Here is a 12,302-nt window from a genome sequence, read left to right as displayed (position 1 = left end):
ATAACAGTAAATTATTCAAAATAATTTTAATTTTAACATATTTCTAGAACATATTTGCAGCTAAATCAAATAAAAATTTAAGTATATTTTCTAAAATTTAACTCCTCTGGTAACTTCTCTTATTGGGCGTCTCCATCAACAAACACCAGCCAGAAACCAGCCCAGCCCACTAGTACTAGTCGTAGCCGGCTTATTTTGTGTTGATCAAGTTTATAAAATTCGAAACTGTTTATATTCAATTGCACTACTTACATACATGAGTTTTTCGCACAATATGAACTCATAGTTTAGAATTATATAAAATTCCTTTCAAAATTCATCATAAATTCACACTGAACAATGTCAGCCCGTCAAAAGTGCTTGATATACCTCAGTGGTGCATTCATTCGCTTTTGGTTAATGAGGTACTCGGGTTTACAAAGAGTTATCGAGGAAAGAGTTGAAGTTTCCACACCATTGAATTCCTGGAAGCGAGGTACTAAGTCAAGTCTTGTCGGTTGTAGCGTAGTATTTTTCAATCTTTATGTGTATGTACTATGTACCTCATCACAAACAAACTAAAAAATATATACATATGATAATAATATGTAACTCGAAAATTGTATTTACAGTCACCGAGGGAGTTCACTTGATGAAAAATGGGATATCTCCCTATGAAGGTGACCTTTTCCACGAGACTCCTCTCGGACTATTTTTCTATTCGTGGCTCCTCACTCTGAAGCAACCTCTGCTGGACCTCTTTTTCATCCTGATGGACGCAGCCACCTGTCTTTGCCTGCAATCAGTGGCTGCGAGCTACTCTGCTCAAGCTGTACTGCTCCATTTTCTTGCCCTAAGACATCACAATTTATAAATTACTTAACTACCTAGGTGGCGAAAGAGAGGGAAAATAAGAAAAAGTACTCTGAAGACTCGCATGGAATAATTTTAACCGAGGAACAAGTTCAGCGCGTTCCGCTCTACGTGGTTTTCTGCTTCAATTTTAATCCATTCAGCGTTCTTAGCTGCGTGGGAAAGACAACCACGGTGGTGAACAACTTTTTCGTGGCACTTACCCTGCTGTCCATGTGCAAAGGTGAACAAATAAAAGAGTTAATTTCTACTGCAACTGGTTGATCTAATTTTAAAATAAAAACAGGTTGGATGTTCCTCTGCTGCGCTGCCCTAGCCGTCGCCACGTACCAGACCTTTTATTCCATGGTCTTCATCGTTCCGTCCTGTATGTATATCATACAGTTGAAGAAAATCAAGAAATCGTGGCCCGTTATCCTGATAATGGTGACCACCTTTGGCGTTTTCCTTGGTTCGCTTCTCTACCTATCAATGGTCTTCACCGACAGCTGGACATTCCTCTCATCGACTTATAAATTCTTGTAAGTTGATCATTAGAAAGGGAAGTAGCTTGGCTGAGTCGTGTCTTACAGAATCCTGGTGCCAGATCTGCGACCCAACGTTGGCCTTTTTTGGTACTTCTTCACAGAAATGTTTGAGCATTTCCGAGCCCTTTTCGTCTGTGCATTCCAAATCAACTGTTTTCTCTACTTGGCGCCACTAGCACTGCGTCTTCGTAAGGAGCCCATGCTGCTGGCCTTCAGCCTTGCCGCCCTGATTACTGTCTTCAGGTCGTACCCTTCAGTCAGCGACCTTGGCTTCTACTTTGGAATGCTGCCGATTTGGCTGCATCTTCTTCCATGTAAATATTCTACCAATTTTTCTTTTAGGAAGGAACAAACTGTATTTTTTCCTTGCAGACATGCAGCAGGGCTTTGTGGTTTGCTGCTTCATTTTGTTTTCAAGTGGACTTGGCCCGGTTGTGTGGCAATTGTGGATCTACATGCGGTCTGGCAACGCCAACTTCTACTTTGGAGTTACACTGGCTTTTGCCACAGCTCAAGTAAGAATCCAATTGAACTAGAAAGATTGAAGTTAATATGCTTGATTGTAGATTTTCCTCATCACAGACATCCTCTTTGCGTACATCAAACGAGAGTTCACACTAGTCAACGGAACAAAGCGAGAACTGAAAGGAAAGCCAGCCAAACTCGTCCTGGAGTAATAATAATTGCATTTTTTGTCTGATTGTGTACTGAGATCGGGTGCTGTTTGTTTCATATAAATAAAATACGTTTACGTGTCAATTATTATAGTGTATTGTTTCAAGCTAAAGGTTAAACTAGGTAAATTAGAGACAATTAAAAAAGGAACATCAAAATAGAAAGAGTAGCAAATGGCAGGGAAGTAGAATTTTGACAGATGTGTTCCAACGGTGTGAATAAAATAATGCTGACCAAACAGAATTTCCTATCCAGACGCACTTAAGATTAACATACAAATTTCTTTGGATTAAAACTAGCTAATGAACAAAGCGAACAGAACTCAAGACGGGGGGAGATGGCAAAATAATTCAGCAAAAATTGCAACAAGTGTCCCAAAACATCTGCAGAGCAAATTAAAAAAAAAATCCTGCTACTGTCAATTATGATTAGGTCGTGTGGAGACTATGTCAACACTTTGGACTTGGAGATTGGCATTGTATTGGTTCTGTTGGAAGTTCAATCTCCTGTTTCTGTCTTTCTTTAAGAAAGCAGTTTTTCAACTAATTCCAGTTTCAGTCTGAGCATTCAAACTTTAAAAATCAAATCTGCGTTACACCTTAGATTGCCAAGGAATATAATATATTTGTATATTTTGAAAGTCTCTTTCGTAACACATAATTTTGAAAGCTATAACCTACCGATTAAATGATTACTTCGCTTTTGCTTGAGAATGCAAACAGTAAAACATTCTTGTTCCTATTTACATAGTTAAAAAATGGGATACTCTTACATGCTTATATGTATAGTGTGCTGATGAACGATTGAGCCATCTGAGCGACGACCGAGTGAGAGATGAGAGAAAATGGTGCCGAATTTCTGGATTGGCTGCAAAGTTGTGTGAGCTTATGCGAAATGTTTGCGAAGAATTAAAGTGAGGAGCAACCACACACACACTGCTGCGAGATATTATGATATAGGTGAAATGTAATTCGACGCAGCCACTAGTATTTAGAAAATTGCTTTCGGACAGCTCAAAGGTTCAAAAGCGGGATGTAGTAGATTCATGAATAACCGACACATTGGCACAAACATTCGCCTCAAAGAAATGCAAGGTCAGTTTCCGATTCGGCGGAAAGGGTAGTTCGCCAATCCACTGCAGGGTCTGCACATTGAGTCGCGCCAGATTCAAGATTCGCACCCACCTTCTCAGAGTCGTGTGCACACGCACACAGTAATAATTAATACTATGTAAATATTACATTACTTCATATGGCAGGTGGGCACAGAGTGGAGACTAGGAATCAGAGGAAGAGTCCCTGGGACACTTGAAAATTTCACTCCTTCCTCGGTAAGCAGTAGGTGCATTCGTTTACACAGGCACGCTTCAGATAGCAGACCGGACAAGCAATCCGATTTGAGACCGACTGCGGCGTGAGGTGGCCTGCAAATCACACGCCCCGCGCCAAATCGAAACCCACCTTGAAACTGCATGGAATTTATATGACCCATAATGCTGTGCTGGTTTATTTAGTACAATTCTTTTCCTTTGATCGTCACTCATCATACACAATTATGATCATTAAAATATTTTTTCTGGTCCGAAGGACAAACTGCACTGATCCTCAGAAGAGGGATTTGGAATTAATTTGTTCAAACATAAATTATATTATAATTTTTAAGTCAGAACACATTGAGTTTCGGAAATGGGGATGTTATTGAAGTCACCCGGCAAATTTAGTGTTATACTATCAACCAGCTAAGTACTCGCGTACAAAATAAGTGCAAATCAATTTTAAATGCAAAGACCCGAATTGGTTCAAAACATGTTTGAGCAAAGCGCTTGAAATCCTTGTGCTTTGTAAACAGTGCAAATAAAAGGAAATCCTAAAAATTAGAGAGCAATATTTAATTTAAATAAAAAAGGAAGATCCACGGCACGGAATGTCGTTTGCTAGAATGATTGCACAAAGACTGAGCTGAGGAGAGGGCCTGAATTCATAGCTGGCTCGACGAGGGTAGCTCAAAATAGCTCTCACTCAGGCGCCAAGTTGCGGTTACTCGTGACGAAATATAATAATACAAGAGTCATTGTTCACCACTGAGAGACAGTGAGGTTGGTGGTAGGTTTTGTTATGCATCATGTTGTTTAGGTTGAGGGGCTCGCAATTTTTACGAGCTGTCTAACACTCAGAAAAGACCTTTCTTCTTTTTCTTGTCCTTGCCATCGACAGTTCTGCAACACCAATCAAACATTTGACATTTAAAAATGCGCCGGCCAATGAACTCAAAGGTCAGCATAGATTGCCCCCATGGGAATTATATTTGGGGTTTTAAAAAACTCGGGAACGAACAAAGCTCAAATTTTTATTGACATTTACAGGTTTATGGAGTTTAACAATAATTCTTAAAGGCTTTTACCGCTAATTCGATTTTATTGATTTTTCTGGCGAGTGCAAACAAACTAAAACCGGACCACCCGAAATATTATTGAAGATTTTTCATATACTCACTCTTTTGAGTTGGCCTCAAGGGAGCGCCTCCTGAGTTCTTCGATGGTGACACCCGTGCTCTGCTCCCAAGACAATCGCTCCCTCTCAAACTGAGTCCGGCGCTCCTCTAACTCCTTCTGCTGCTGCTCGAGAGACTTGCGCATTTGCTCGTGTCTTCGTTGTAACTGCAGGACGCCCAAAAATTCAATATATTCGTGTGATCGATTTGAAATTTGCAACTCACGTCTGCCTCAGAATCCTTCAGTTTCTGCTTCTTCTCTGACACTTTCATCTTGAACACCTGTTCCATCTCAGCCTCCATCTTCTTCATCTTGGTCTCATGCTCCCTCTTTTCCTCCTCCATTTGAGCAAGAGGGTTCCTGAAAGTGAATTAACACGAGTCAGCGCCCGATTTCTCTCATTCCAAGAGGGATGAAGCTAAAGGTAGGAGAGACAGAAAGGTTCCGTGCTGGGAGCAGGGGTAAAATAATGAGCAAACTCTAGCGAGGCTGCTTATAGAGGAACCTTTCTGGCCGCAAACGGGAAGACTCACCATACTGCCATAAATGAATCCATTTGAGTGCTTAGACTGATAGAGAGCAAGTTAATTAAGCATAGGTTCCGAGATAACCAGCCTAACTAGGAAGAGTAGGCGTAGGAAGAGACGTGCGATACTTACACATTAGACAGGGTTGACTTGTTGGTCTCAGTGCCCAGGGTGGCCAGTTTCCGGCATCGGAAGTTTTCGTAGTGCACGCTGCTAGTGATTTCTTTCAGGTCTTGAAGGTGCGTGCGCAAAAGCATGTTTCGCATGGCCAAAAAGTCACAGTGCTCCAGATTTTCAACTAGAATCAGCCATTTAAACAAAAATGTACTATAATAAATCCAATTCCATAATCATCAATTTAAAAGCCTGTTATTATCACAAGGTAAAATAAAAAATGTTGCACATTAGGCTAATTTTAATTGGTTTTGGCAGATTATTATGTAACCAAAAACTTGGTTACGTTGTAGAATAAGTTTCTAACAAAGTTTGTACAAGCTATTTTTAAGAAATAGCCATGATGGTATATTGGTACCTTCAGCGATTCCCCACGGATATCTCCTTCCTCTGATCCTCTTTCCTCCCTCGACTTCCAAAACAGTGTTTGATCCAACGACAGCAAACGGAACTCTAGCCTTCAACTTGGCGTTCTGCTTGGCATCTTCGTCATCTTCTGGAGAGTCGGGGAATTCATAGATTTTTATCTTGTGTTGGTGGATTTCTTGCAAAATCTGGAAGCATGTCAATGCATGAGTGCTGCTTTATTTGCATCTGCCTATCTCTGCCTACCTGCTTTTTGAAGGCAATGCACTCCTCAGGGGTCATGGTGTCGGCCTTGGCGAGCACTGGCACAATGTTGACCCTATCGTGGAGACGCTGCATAAATTCCACGTCGAGAGGCTTCAGACCGTGGCCTGAAGGCGCGATGAAGTAAAGACAGCAGTGCACGCGGCCGTCCAGAGGAGCTTGCGGCTGCGTCGAGGGCGGCACCACCACTGTTGGGGCCGGCAACTGCCTTGTTACTCGCGACTCGTGGTTTAGGTACTCCTCATAACGCGCCTCCACATAATCCAACACTGGTTGCCAGCTGATGAGGAGAAATTTAATTTCATGTCTCTGATGTCTCTCAATTAAAAAAAAACTTCAGACTTAGTCTAAATATTTAATTATGTGTGTTTTATGTGTATTTAGAATACGTGTTGAGAAATTGGTAAAGAAAATAGCTGGAATTTATAATTGTATAGAAGAAACTTAAATGATAATCCATATTTCAAATACAACGGACTTAACCCTTGTTGCTTTAAAAACTTCCTCCTTCAATACTTCATTCCAACAATTTTGGCATAACAGTAGAGCCCTATTTCATGGAAAAATACAACTGCCTTTAACAGCAGCCAACAATAGAATGAGTACTGTTCCAACTTAAATAATACATAAAAAACGTTAGGCAGCGAGTTAACTCAATGGGATATATTTTGAAAAGGAAAGAGCAATTTCAACTGTCATTAAGAGTCAAGACATCTCAACGAGAGATTACAGTGTCAAAGAGAAATAACACGTAAGTGCACTCTAATGTAAGTCACAGTGACGATACAAATTAGGAAAATATGATTAGAAAAAAAGAATTACCAGTTTGAATTGTCAACGGCATCGCCGAATCCTGGAGTATCGACCACAGTGAGTGTAAGGTTGACACCATTTTCCTTGAGCAGCACTCTCGTGGTGTCAACACGCACAGTCTTGGCCACGCGCTCAGACGGCCCAGGATACTGATTTGAGTAAATGTCCGAGAGGAACATCGAGTTGACCAGCGTTGATTTACCCAGCCCGCTTTCGCCTGAACGAAATTGCGTGGTTTTAATTCAAACGGTTCGAGCAAGAGCTGCGAGACACTCACCGACCACCATGAGCGTGAAGTCAAAGCCCCGTTTCACTGCCTTTCTGTAAACTTGGTTGGGCAAACTGGCAAAACCAACGTAGCCGTCCAACTGCTTGGTTGCAGGTTGCGGCTTTCGCACAGCCTGCAGCTTTTCGTCCTTGTCTCGTTCCTTGAACCTGCGCAAAAAAGAAATACTCACACCATTGAAAAAATATTCGGAATGCACAGAGGGTTTCATTTTTTTACATTTTCTATAGTTTCCAACGTGGGCTCGTTTTCCAAAGAGCTGAGTATAGCGGTATGTATTCAAATAAGAAATGTTGATTTGAAGTTGGAAACTATTATCAGCTACAAATGCCTATCTTAAGTGAGGATAAAGAAAATAAATTCGGAACAACAATTTGTATAAATTCTAGAATTGGAAATTTGGGACAGTTAGTTAACACCGTATAGTTTGAAAAAAGAATGCTGCTGACAATGGTCAAAACATTCGTAGCATCTGCAAGCATGAAACCGACTCATATTTGAAATATTTATATGGCTCAAACAGACGATAACAGTAAGTAATTTTTAGGATTGACCAGGCTGCATTTTTTTTCATTAAGTGGGGCAATTATTTTGATTCTGATCACTAACGCATCATTTTATGAAACAAAGATTCCAGTTTTGTGACTCAGTGATCTGGGGCATGATGGTAATGCAAAGCGCTACTACTTGTTTGTGCGAAGACAACGGGGGGAAAAAGCTACTTTTCTTGTTCTGCGACAAGTCTCTCACTCCGAACACGTGCACGATGATAGCCAAGTCTGACCAATATTTATACATTTTTTTCTCCAGCTAAAGCCGTGCGACGCCGAGGGAAAATGAGCCAACGCATACTAATTACACTCTACGTCAAAGTAAATTTAAACGCAAACTGCGTTTCTGTGTCACACTGAAGTCCAAATTACTACAATGTCCCACGAGAACAAGCCGAAATTATTATGCCTTAAAGAGAGTCTCGAGATTAGTGCGGTGCACAAACCTGTTTTCCTTGTTGTCGGCAGTGTGGTTGGTGTTGGCGGCGGCTGCAGCGGCGGCTGCCTCCCTCTTGGCCAGTAGAGCGGTGACCATTTCTTTGTTGGACGGCGGGGGCGGCTTAGTGTCCGGCAGCTGCGGCGGCTGTCCCAGCACCGAGGGGGCGGGCACAGAGGTCATGTTGGCCGTCACGGCGCCGGACCCTGCGTTGGGCAGCTCGTTTTTGAAGAAGAGTTCCCGCTTGCTTTGCAACTACAATCGAAAATTAGCCGTGACATTTTCAAAGGTCCGCAAAGGTATGATTGTACGGTAGAGGTGAAATCAGGTGAAAAATGATCCACAGGACAAAGATTATGGATTTAGAATATACGTTTTTTTATTTTAAATCGAAAGAAACGGTTACGGAATAGGATTTTTTACATAATAGAAAGTGATTACTATTATTACTACTACTACAGACTGTTACTATGGTTAATGAAATTCTTTTTTCCTTTCCCTAATGAAATTTGATACTGAAAGCTAATTAATTGAAGCATTTCTGGAACGAATGGGAGTAGTTGCAAAAAGCTCCAGTTTGCACGACGCAATAAAAAATGCAGCTTTCCTGTTGACAAAAAGCGCCCGTCTTCCGTTGGAATGTCTATCTGAACCATCTGTTCAGCAAACAATTTGACTAGTGGAGCTTCAAATGAGCGAATTTCCCACTGGTGAGAGTAAATTTAGGTTTGATCCATGCACGACAACAACGGGGGGCGCGTTCTACAGACTGAAACCGCATCTCACCGCGAAACAGGAGCTGATCGATGCCGACGCAGGACACAAGACACTCATGAGCGCGACTGACGGGAGGTGGCGACTAGCTAGAGCCAAAGAACCTTCTTCCCGGCCCCTTAAAAGGACGCAGGTCCGCTAAGGCGGCTGCAAACACGCCCTGCACGCACCGACCGACCGACTCTCTCGACACGACAGACCGCGTTTTCGATCGGTGCACCAAGCGGCATGGCCAGAAAGCGAAAACTTTTTTCCCTCTCGCCGAGCCGGGACCAACTGCCCGCGCAGGTTTTCGCGTTCAGGCCGTTTCGGCGCGAATGCTGCTGCTGGCTTGGCATTCACCACCGACTGCCACATTGGCAAATAATAAATAAAATGCCACGACAGTCGGCCGTGCACAATTTGGAGCGGCACCAAAATCGATGACTCGAGAAATGTCAGAACGTTGGTTTGGCGTCGAAAAGCGGCTGACATTCTCCCAGGTGCTAGACATGCTCCATAAAATGCAGCAAACAGTGCGGCTCGCGTTTTCTTTATCGCGGAAAGGGCTGTTTCGGTATTTCACAGCGAAAGTCCGATTTTGTTATCAAAACTGAAATCTGACTTGTTTTGCTATGTTTATTCACTTTAAGAAAAAAAACTCCACCGGCCTGGTATAAATGTCTATAACAAGTGAAATTTTATACTAAAAGAGGAACGTAAACGTATGTGCTGCTTTATTGCCCGGCAAATACCACGCAAGACGCAATTAAGAATTATTTAAATGTAGATCGTGCGTCTGCCCGATATCAAATTTCACCAGCACTGTGAGCCGCCTTTTTCGTAATCCAAACCAGGTCCCAACATTCCATAAAAACCTCACCGACGCCAAGCAGGGTTTAATTAAACTCGAATTCGGCGGTTAAACACGATAAATTACAATACAATTCTCATTATTTACGGCGTGTCAAAGCACCTGCTATTTTTAATTAAATTCGGCGCGCGGATTGAATGCAAATCGTGCTGGAGTACAGAGTCGATGGACGAAACGTGAATAATAAGTGTGCATTTAAAGACCTTTACCATTTCAAGCGCACAGTAGGTTGCAGACCTTTGAAATGGGGGGAAAACAGACAACTCGTAAAACGACGACGCTTTTTGCTCATTTTTTTCATCCGGGCGACATCTCTTAAAGAATTTAAGAGATTTATAATTAACTTTGATGATTTCCAAATCCAAATAAACAAAATCAATCATTTTGGAGATATATTACTTCTTTTATTTTTACGGTTGAATCAAAACAAAAATATTAAAATACAAAATAAACATGTTTAGACAGTAATCTTGGATTCAACATTCCAAGGTAAAAGAGAAGAATGTAAAATGTACTTTAAAATGACATCGCCTGATGGAAAAGCCAAATTGAAAAGAGATTCACATGATTTCCTCTCAACGCAAATCAAACATTAAAATTGTGACGCCGGTTATAAAAAAACACTGAGAATTAGGTCCACACTCAAGGTCTTGTGAGGGGGTTGGCAACACTACTTACCCTTGACATGGTGAGTTGAGATGGTTAAAGGTTCGAAAGCGGCAGTAGCGGCAGCACACAGTCACACAGGGGAAGATTTTTAACAGATTGTCGTGCAGAAAGCAAGATGCAAGCTGGTTAGTGGTGTATTTTTGAAAGGGGATAGTTGGCAACACTAGGGTCGGAAAGGTGCGCGAGCAAGGTTCATATCCGGTCAAAAACTTACAGCTGCACGCCGACAACAAACGCCATCAAGATTGGCACAAGGAGTCACCACAAGCAGCAGCACCACCGGAAACAGAGACAAACCGAGAGGAAACTGATTAGAAAAAATCACATTAAAGACTCTCTAAATCGGATTCAGCGGCAATCGGCACTGAACTTTTTAAGTGCAAGAGTGCTGGAAAATGTTTGTTTTATAGCAACCAAATTGGGTTTCTCCAGGAGCAGCAAACAAGAATAAGAAAATGCTGAGAGATAAAGGATTTCACTCCTCAATACCTGTCCTGCACATGCAAATCGTCACTTAACAGTGAGCAAAATTTAATGGTGCGAATAGAAAATGTCATTGAACTGCCAATTTGAAAATTAAACGGGAATTATGTTTTCACTCAATTTCGTTATTTCATTTGCCACAATAGCAATTTAGCCGAATTGATTTTGGAGTGGGCACATATTATTATGGAGAACGCGCAGTCATTTCTCTTAATGTTAGTCATTTCTGGTTGTGTCTTAGCCGCCGGCTTAGTCAGATAACGTTTTCTTCTCTACATTTCACGCCTTTTCCTCGGGGCGGCGATACACAACCGTTCATAAATGGTTTGAAACAAGGAATCCGCCTGAATTATCTTAGAGCAGGAAAAAAATGTAAATTGAGACGGTTTAAACAGAAAGGTGGCTGACTCATTTCCGCGGGCTGCACTTTGCACGACGTTACGCCTTTGTTTTTTAGCACAACGGCTGGAATGTCTAATCAAAAAGTTTAAAATAACTGACACACTCAAGACGGAAAATGCCAAGTTGGGTTTATGAAAGTGAAAACTGGCACACTGTGTCGTTTACTTAAACTTTATAATAAGGAGAAAAAATTATCGATTCACTAATACTTAAAATTGTATTGTTTGCAATAATTTTTGTGCTTTCAGCGACTCACCACTGCAGAGAATGACAATGATATGTTTCTGTGAAACAAAAAACACGAGAAAATGGACCGAAATTGAGCGCTGGGATCGTGCCGCGTTGCTGGTGGCTGTGCACGATCTCGAAGGATTGTTTACATTCGTGCGTGCGAAAGTGCACTGGCGTAAATAGCGCACGTACCCGCCGAGTGAACAGAACACTACTGCTGACTCCACCCATTTTTTAATTGTTTACGCATGGGGGGATGACTGTATTAATAAATTAACGTCCAACACAATCACAGTGATTGAAGCTGTCATTTGGATTTATTGGACAATTGAACAATGGAGGAAGTTCGATGAAGAAATCGTGAAGCACGGGGAATACGTTTCACAATATTTCTGACTAACATAATATCATATTAATATGTATCATACGTTGCGCGTCTTGGAGCCGACGTAGATAAATTTAGGACCAAAAGACCGAATTACAGGCGTCAAAGTTGCATGAATTGCACAGTTATCATTGCACCTAGTCGTTGCTCTGGCTGGTTAAGGCGATAAAAATACATTGTCGGGTCTCAAAAGCAGAGCAGCGTAAGGACCCGGGAGCTGTCAAACAAACCCCGGCTGAACGGATGTCACTGCCTTTGGTAAATGAGCCGTAATTCGCGCTTCCAGATCCACGAAACAATCATTCATCGATCGGCCAGGGGGTAAATATTGCAAATTTATAAACGTTGAGCCTGCAAAAAGTCCCGGCTTACCGCTACGCTGCATTTTGTCCGGTAAAAGCGAAGCCGTTCACGCCCGTAACTAAATACAACCACACACACATATACACACATAAAAGAGGCCGCTGCGATTGATACATACGAACGGCGCAGTGCATGAACCAACGCCATGTCAGGAAGGAAAAACGCCCGCGGAATTTGAAA

At 41.8% G+C, this 12,302-nt stretch overlaps 2 protein-coding genes across 5 annotated transcripts; one reads left to right on the top strand and one right to left on the bottom strand.

Annotated features, from left to right (window-relative positions):
- Positions 1-177: 177 nt before the first annotated feature.
- PIG-U (phosphatidylinositol glycan anchor biosynthesis class U) lies at positions 178-2,138 on the top strand. Its single transcript, XM_065483129.1, has 7 exons — positions 178-475; positions 612-811; positions 871-1,075; positions 1,139-1,373; positions 1,425-1,693; positions 1,752-1,894; positions 1,946-2,138. Exons 1-7 carry the CDS (start codon positions 340-342, stop codon positions 2,054-2,056), a joined length of 1,299 nt encoding a protein of 432 aa, XP_065339201.1. The 5' UTR covers positions 178-339; the 3' UTR covers positions 2,057-2,138.
- Positions 2,133-12,269, bottom strand: pnut (septin 7-like protein pnut). Of its 4 annotated transcripts, none has more exons than XM_065483127.1 (12): positions 12,132-12,269; positions 10,268-10,474; positions 7,973-8,217; positions 6,967-7,124; positions 6,699-6,906; positions 5,859-6,156; positions 5,605-5,800; positions 5,205-5,370; positions 5,079-5,114; positions 4,770-4,905; positions 4,547-4,710; positions 2,133-4,269 (listed from the first exon to the last, which is right to left on the bottom strand). In XM_065483127.1, the coding sequence occupies exons 2-12, from the start codon at positions 10,274-10,276 to the stop codon at positions 4,224-4,226; spliced, it is 1,662 nt and encodes a 553-aa protein (XP_065339199.1). In that variant the 5' UTR covers positions 10,277-10,474; positions 12,132-12,269; the 3' UTR covers positions 2,133-4,223. The 4 variants fall into 4 exon arrangements, with proteins under 4 accessions (XP_065339199.1, XP_065339200.1, XP_065339196.1 ...); XM_065483128.1 differs by lacking the exon at positions 12,132-12,269 and adding an exon at positions 11,400-11,547; XM_065483124.1 differs by lacking the exons at positions 10,268-10,474; positions 12,132-12,269 and adding an exon at positions 8,749-9,100.
- Positions 12,270-12,302: the final 33 nt, after the last annotated feature.

This window comes from Cloeon dipterum, chromosome 3 (assembly GCF_949628265.1).
Source record: "Cloeon dipterum chromosome 3, ieCloDipt1.1, whole genome shotgun sequence".
NCBI classification, from domain to species: Eukaryota; Metazoa; Arthropoda; class Insecta; order Ephemeroptera; family Baetidae; genus Cloeon; species Cloeon dipterum.
The sequence above is the reverse complement of the archived record's forward strand: the minus strand, read 5'-3'. Positions and strand labels throughout refer to the sequence as shown.

Coding starts and splice junctions, on each gene's coding strand:
- PIG-U (XM_065483129.1), top strand. CDS start 340: ATGTCAGCCCGTCAAAAGTGCTTGATATACCTCAGTGGTGCATTCATT. Junction 476..611: donor ATTGAATTCCTGGAAGCGAG/GTACTAAGTCAA, acceptor TTGTATTTACAG/TCACCGAGGGAGTTCACTTG. Junction 1,076..1,138: donor CCTGCTGTCCATGTGCAAAG/GTGAACAAATAA, acceptor AAATAAAAACAG/GTTGGATGTTCCTCTGCTGC.
- pnut (XM_065483124.1), bottom strand. CDS start 8,796: ATGAGTGTCTTGTGTCCTGCGTCGGCATCGATCAGCTCCTGTTTCGCG. Junction 8,218..8,748: donor CGATCAGCTCCTGTTTCGCG/GTGAGATGCGGT, acceptor TTTCGATTGTAG/TTGCAAAGCAAGCGGGAACT. Junction 6,907..6,966: donor CTTCACGCTCATGGTGGTCG/GTGAGTGTCTCG, acceptor AATTTCGTTCAG/GCGAAAGCGGGCTGGGTAAA.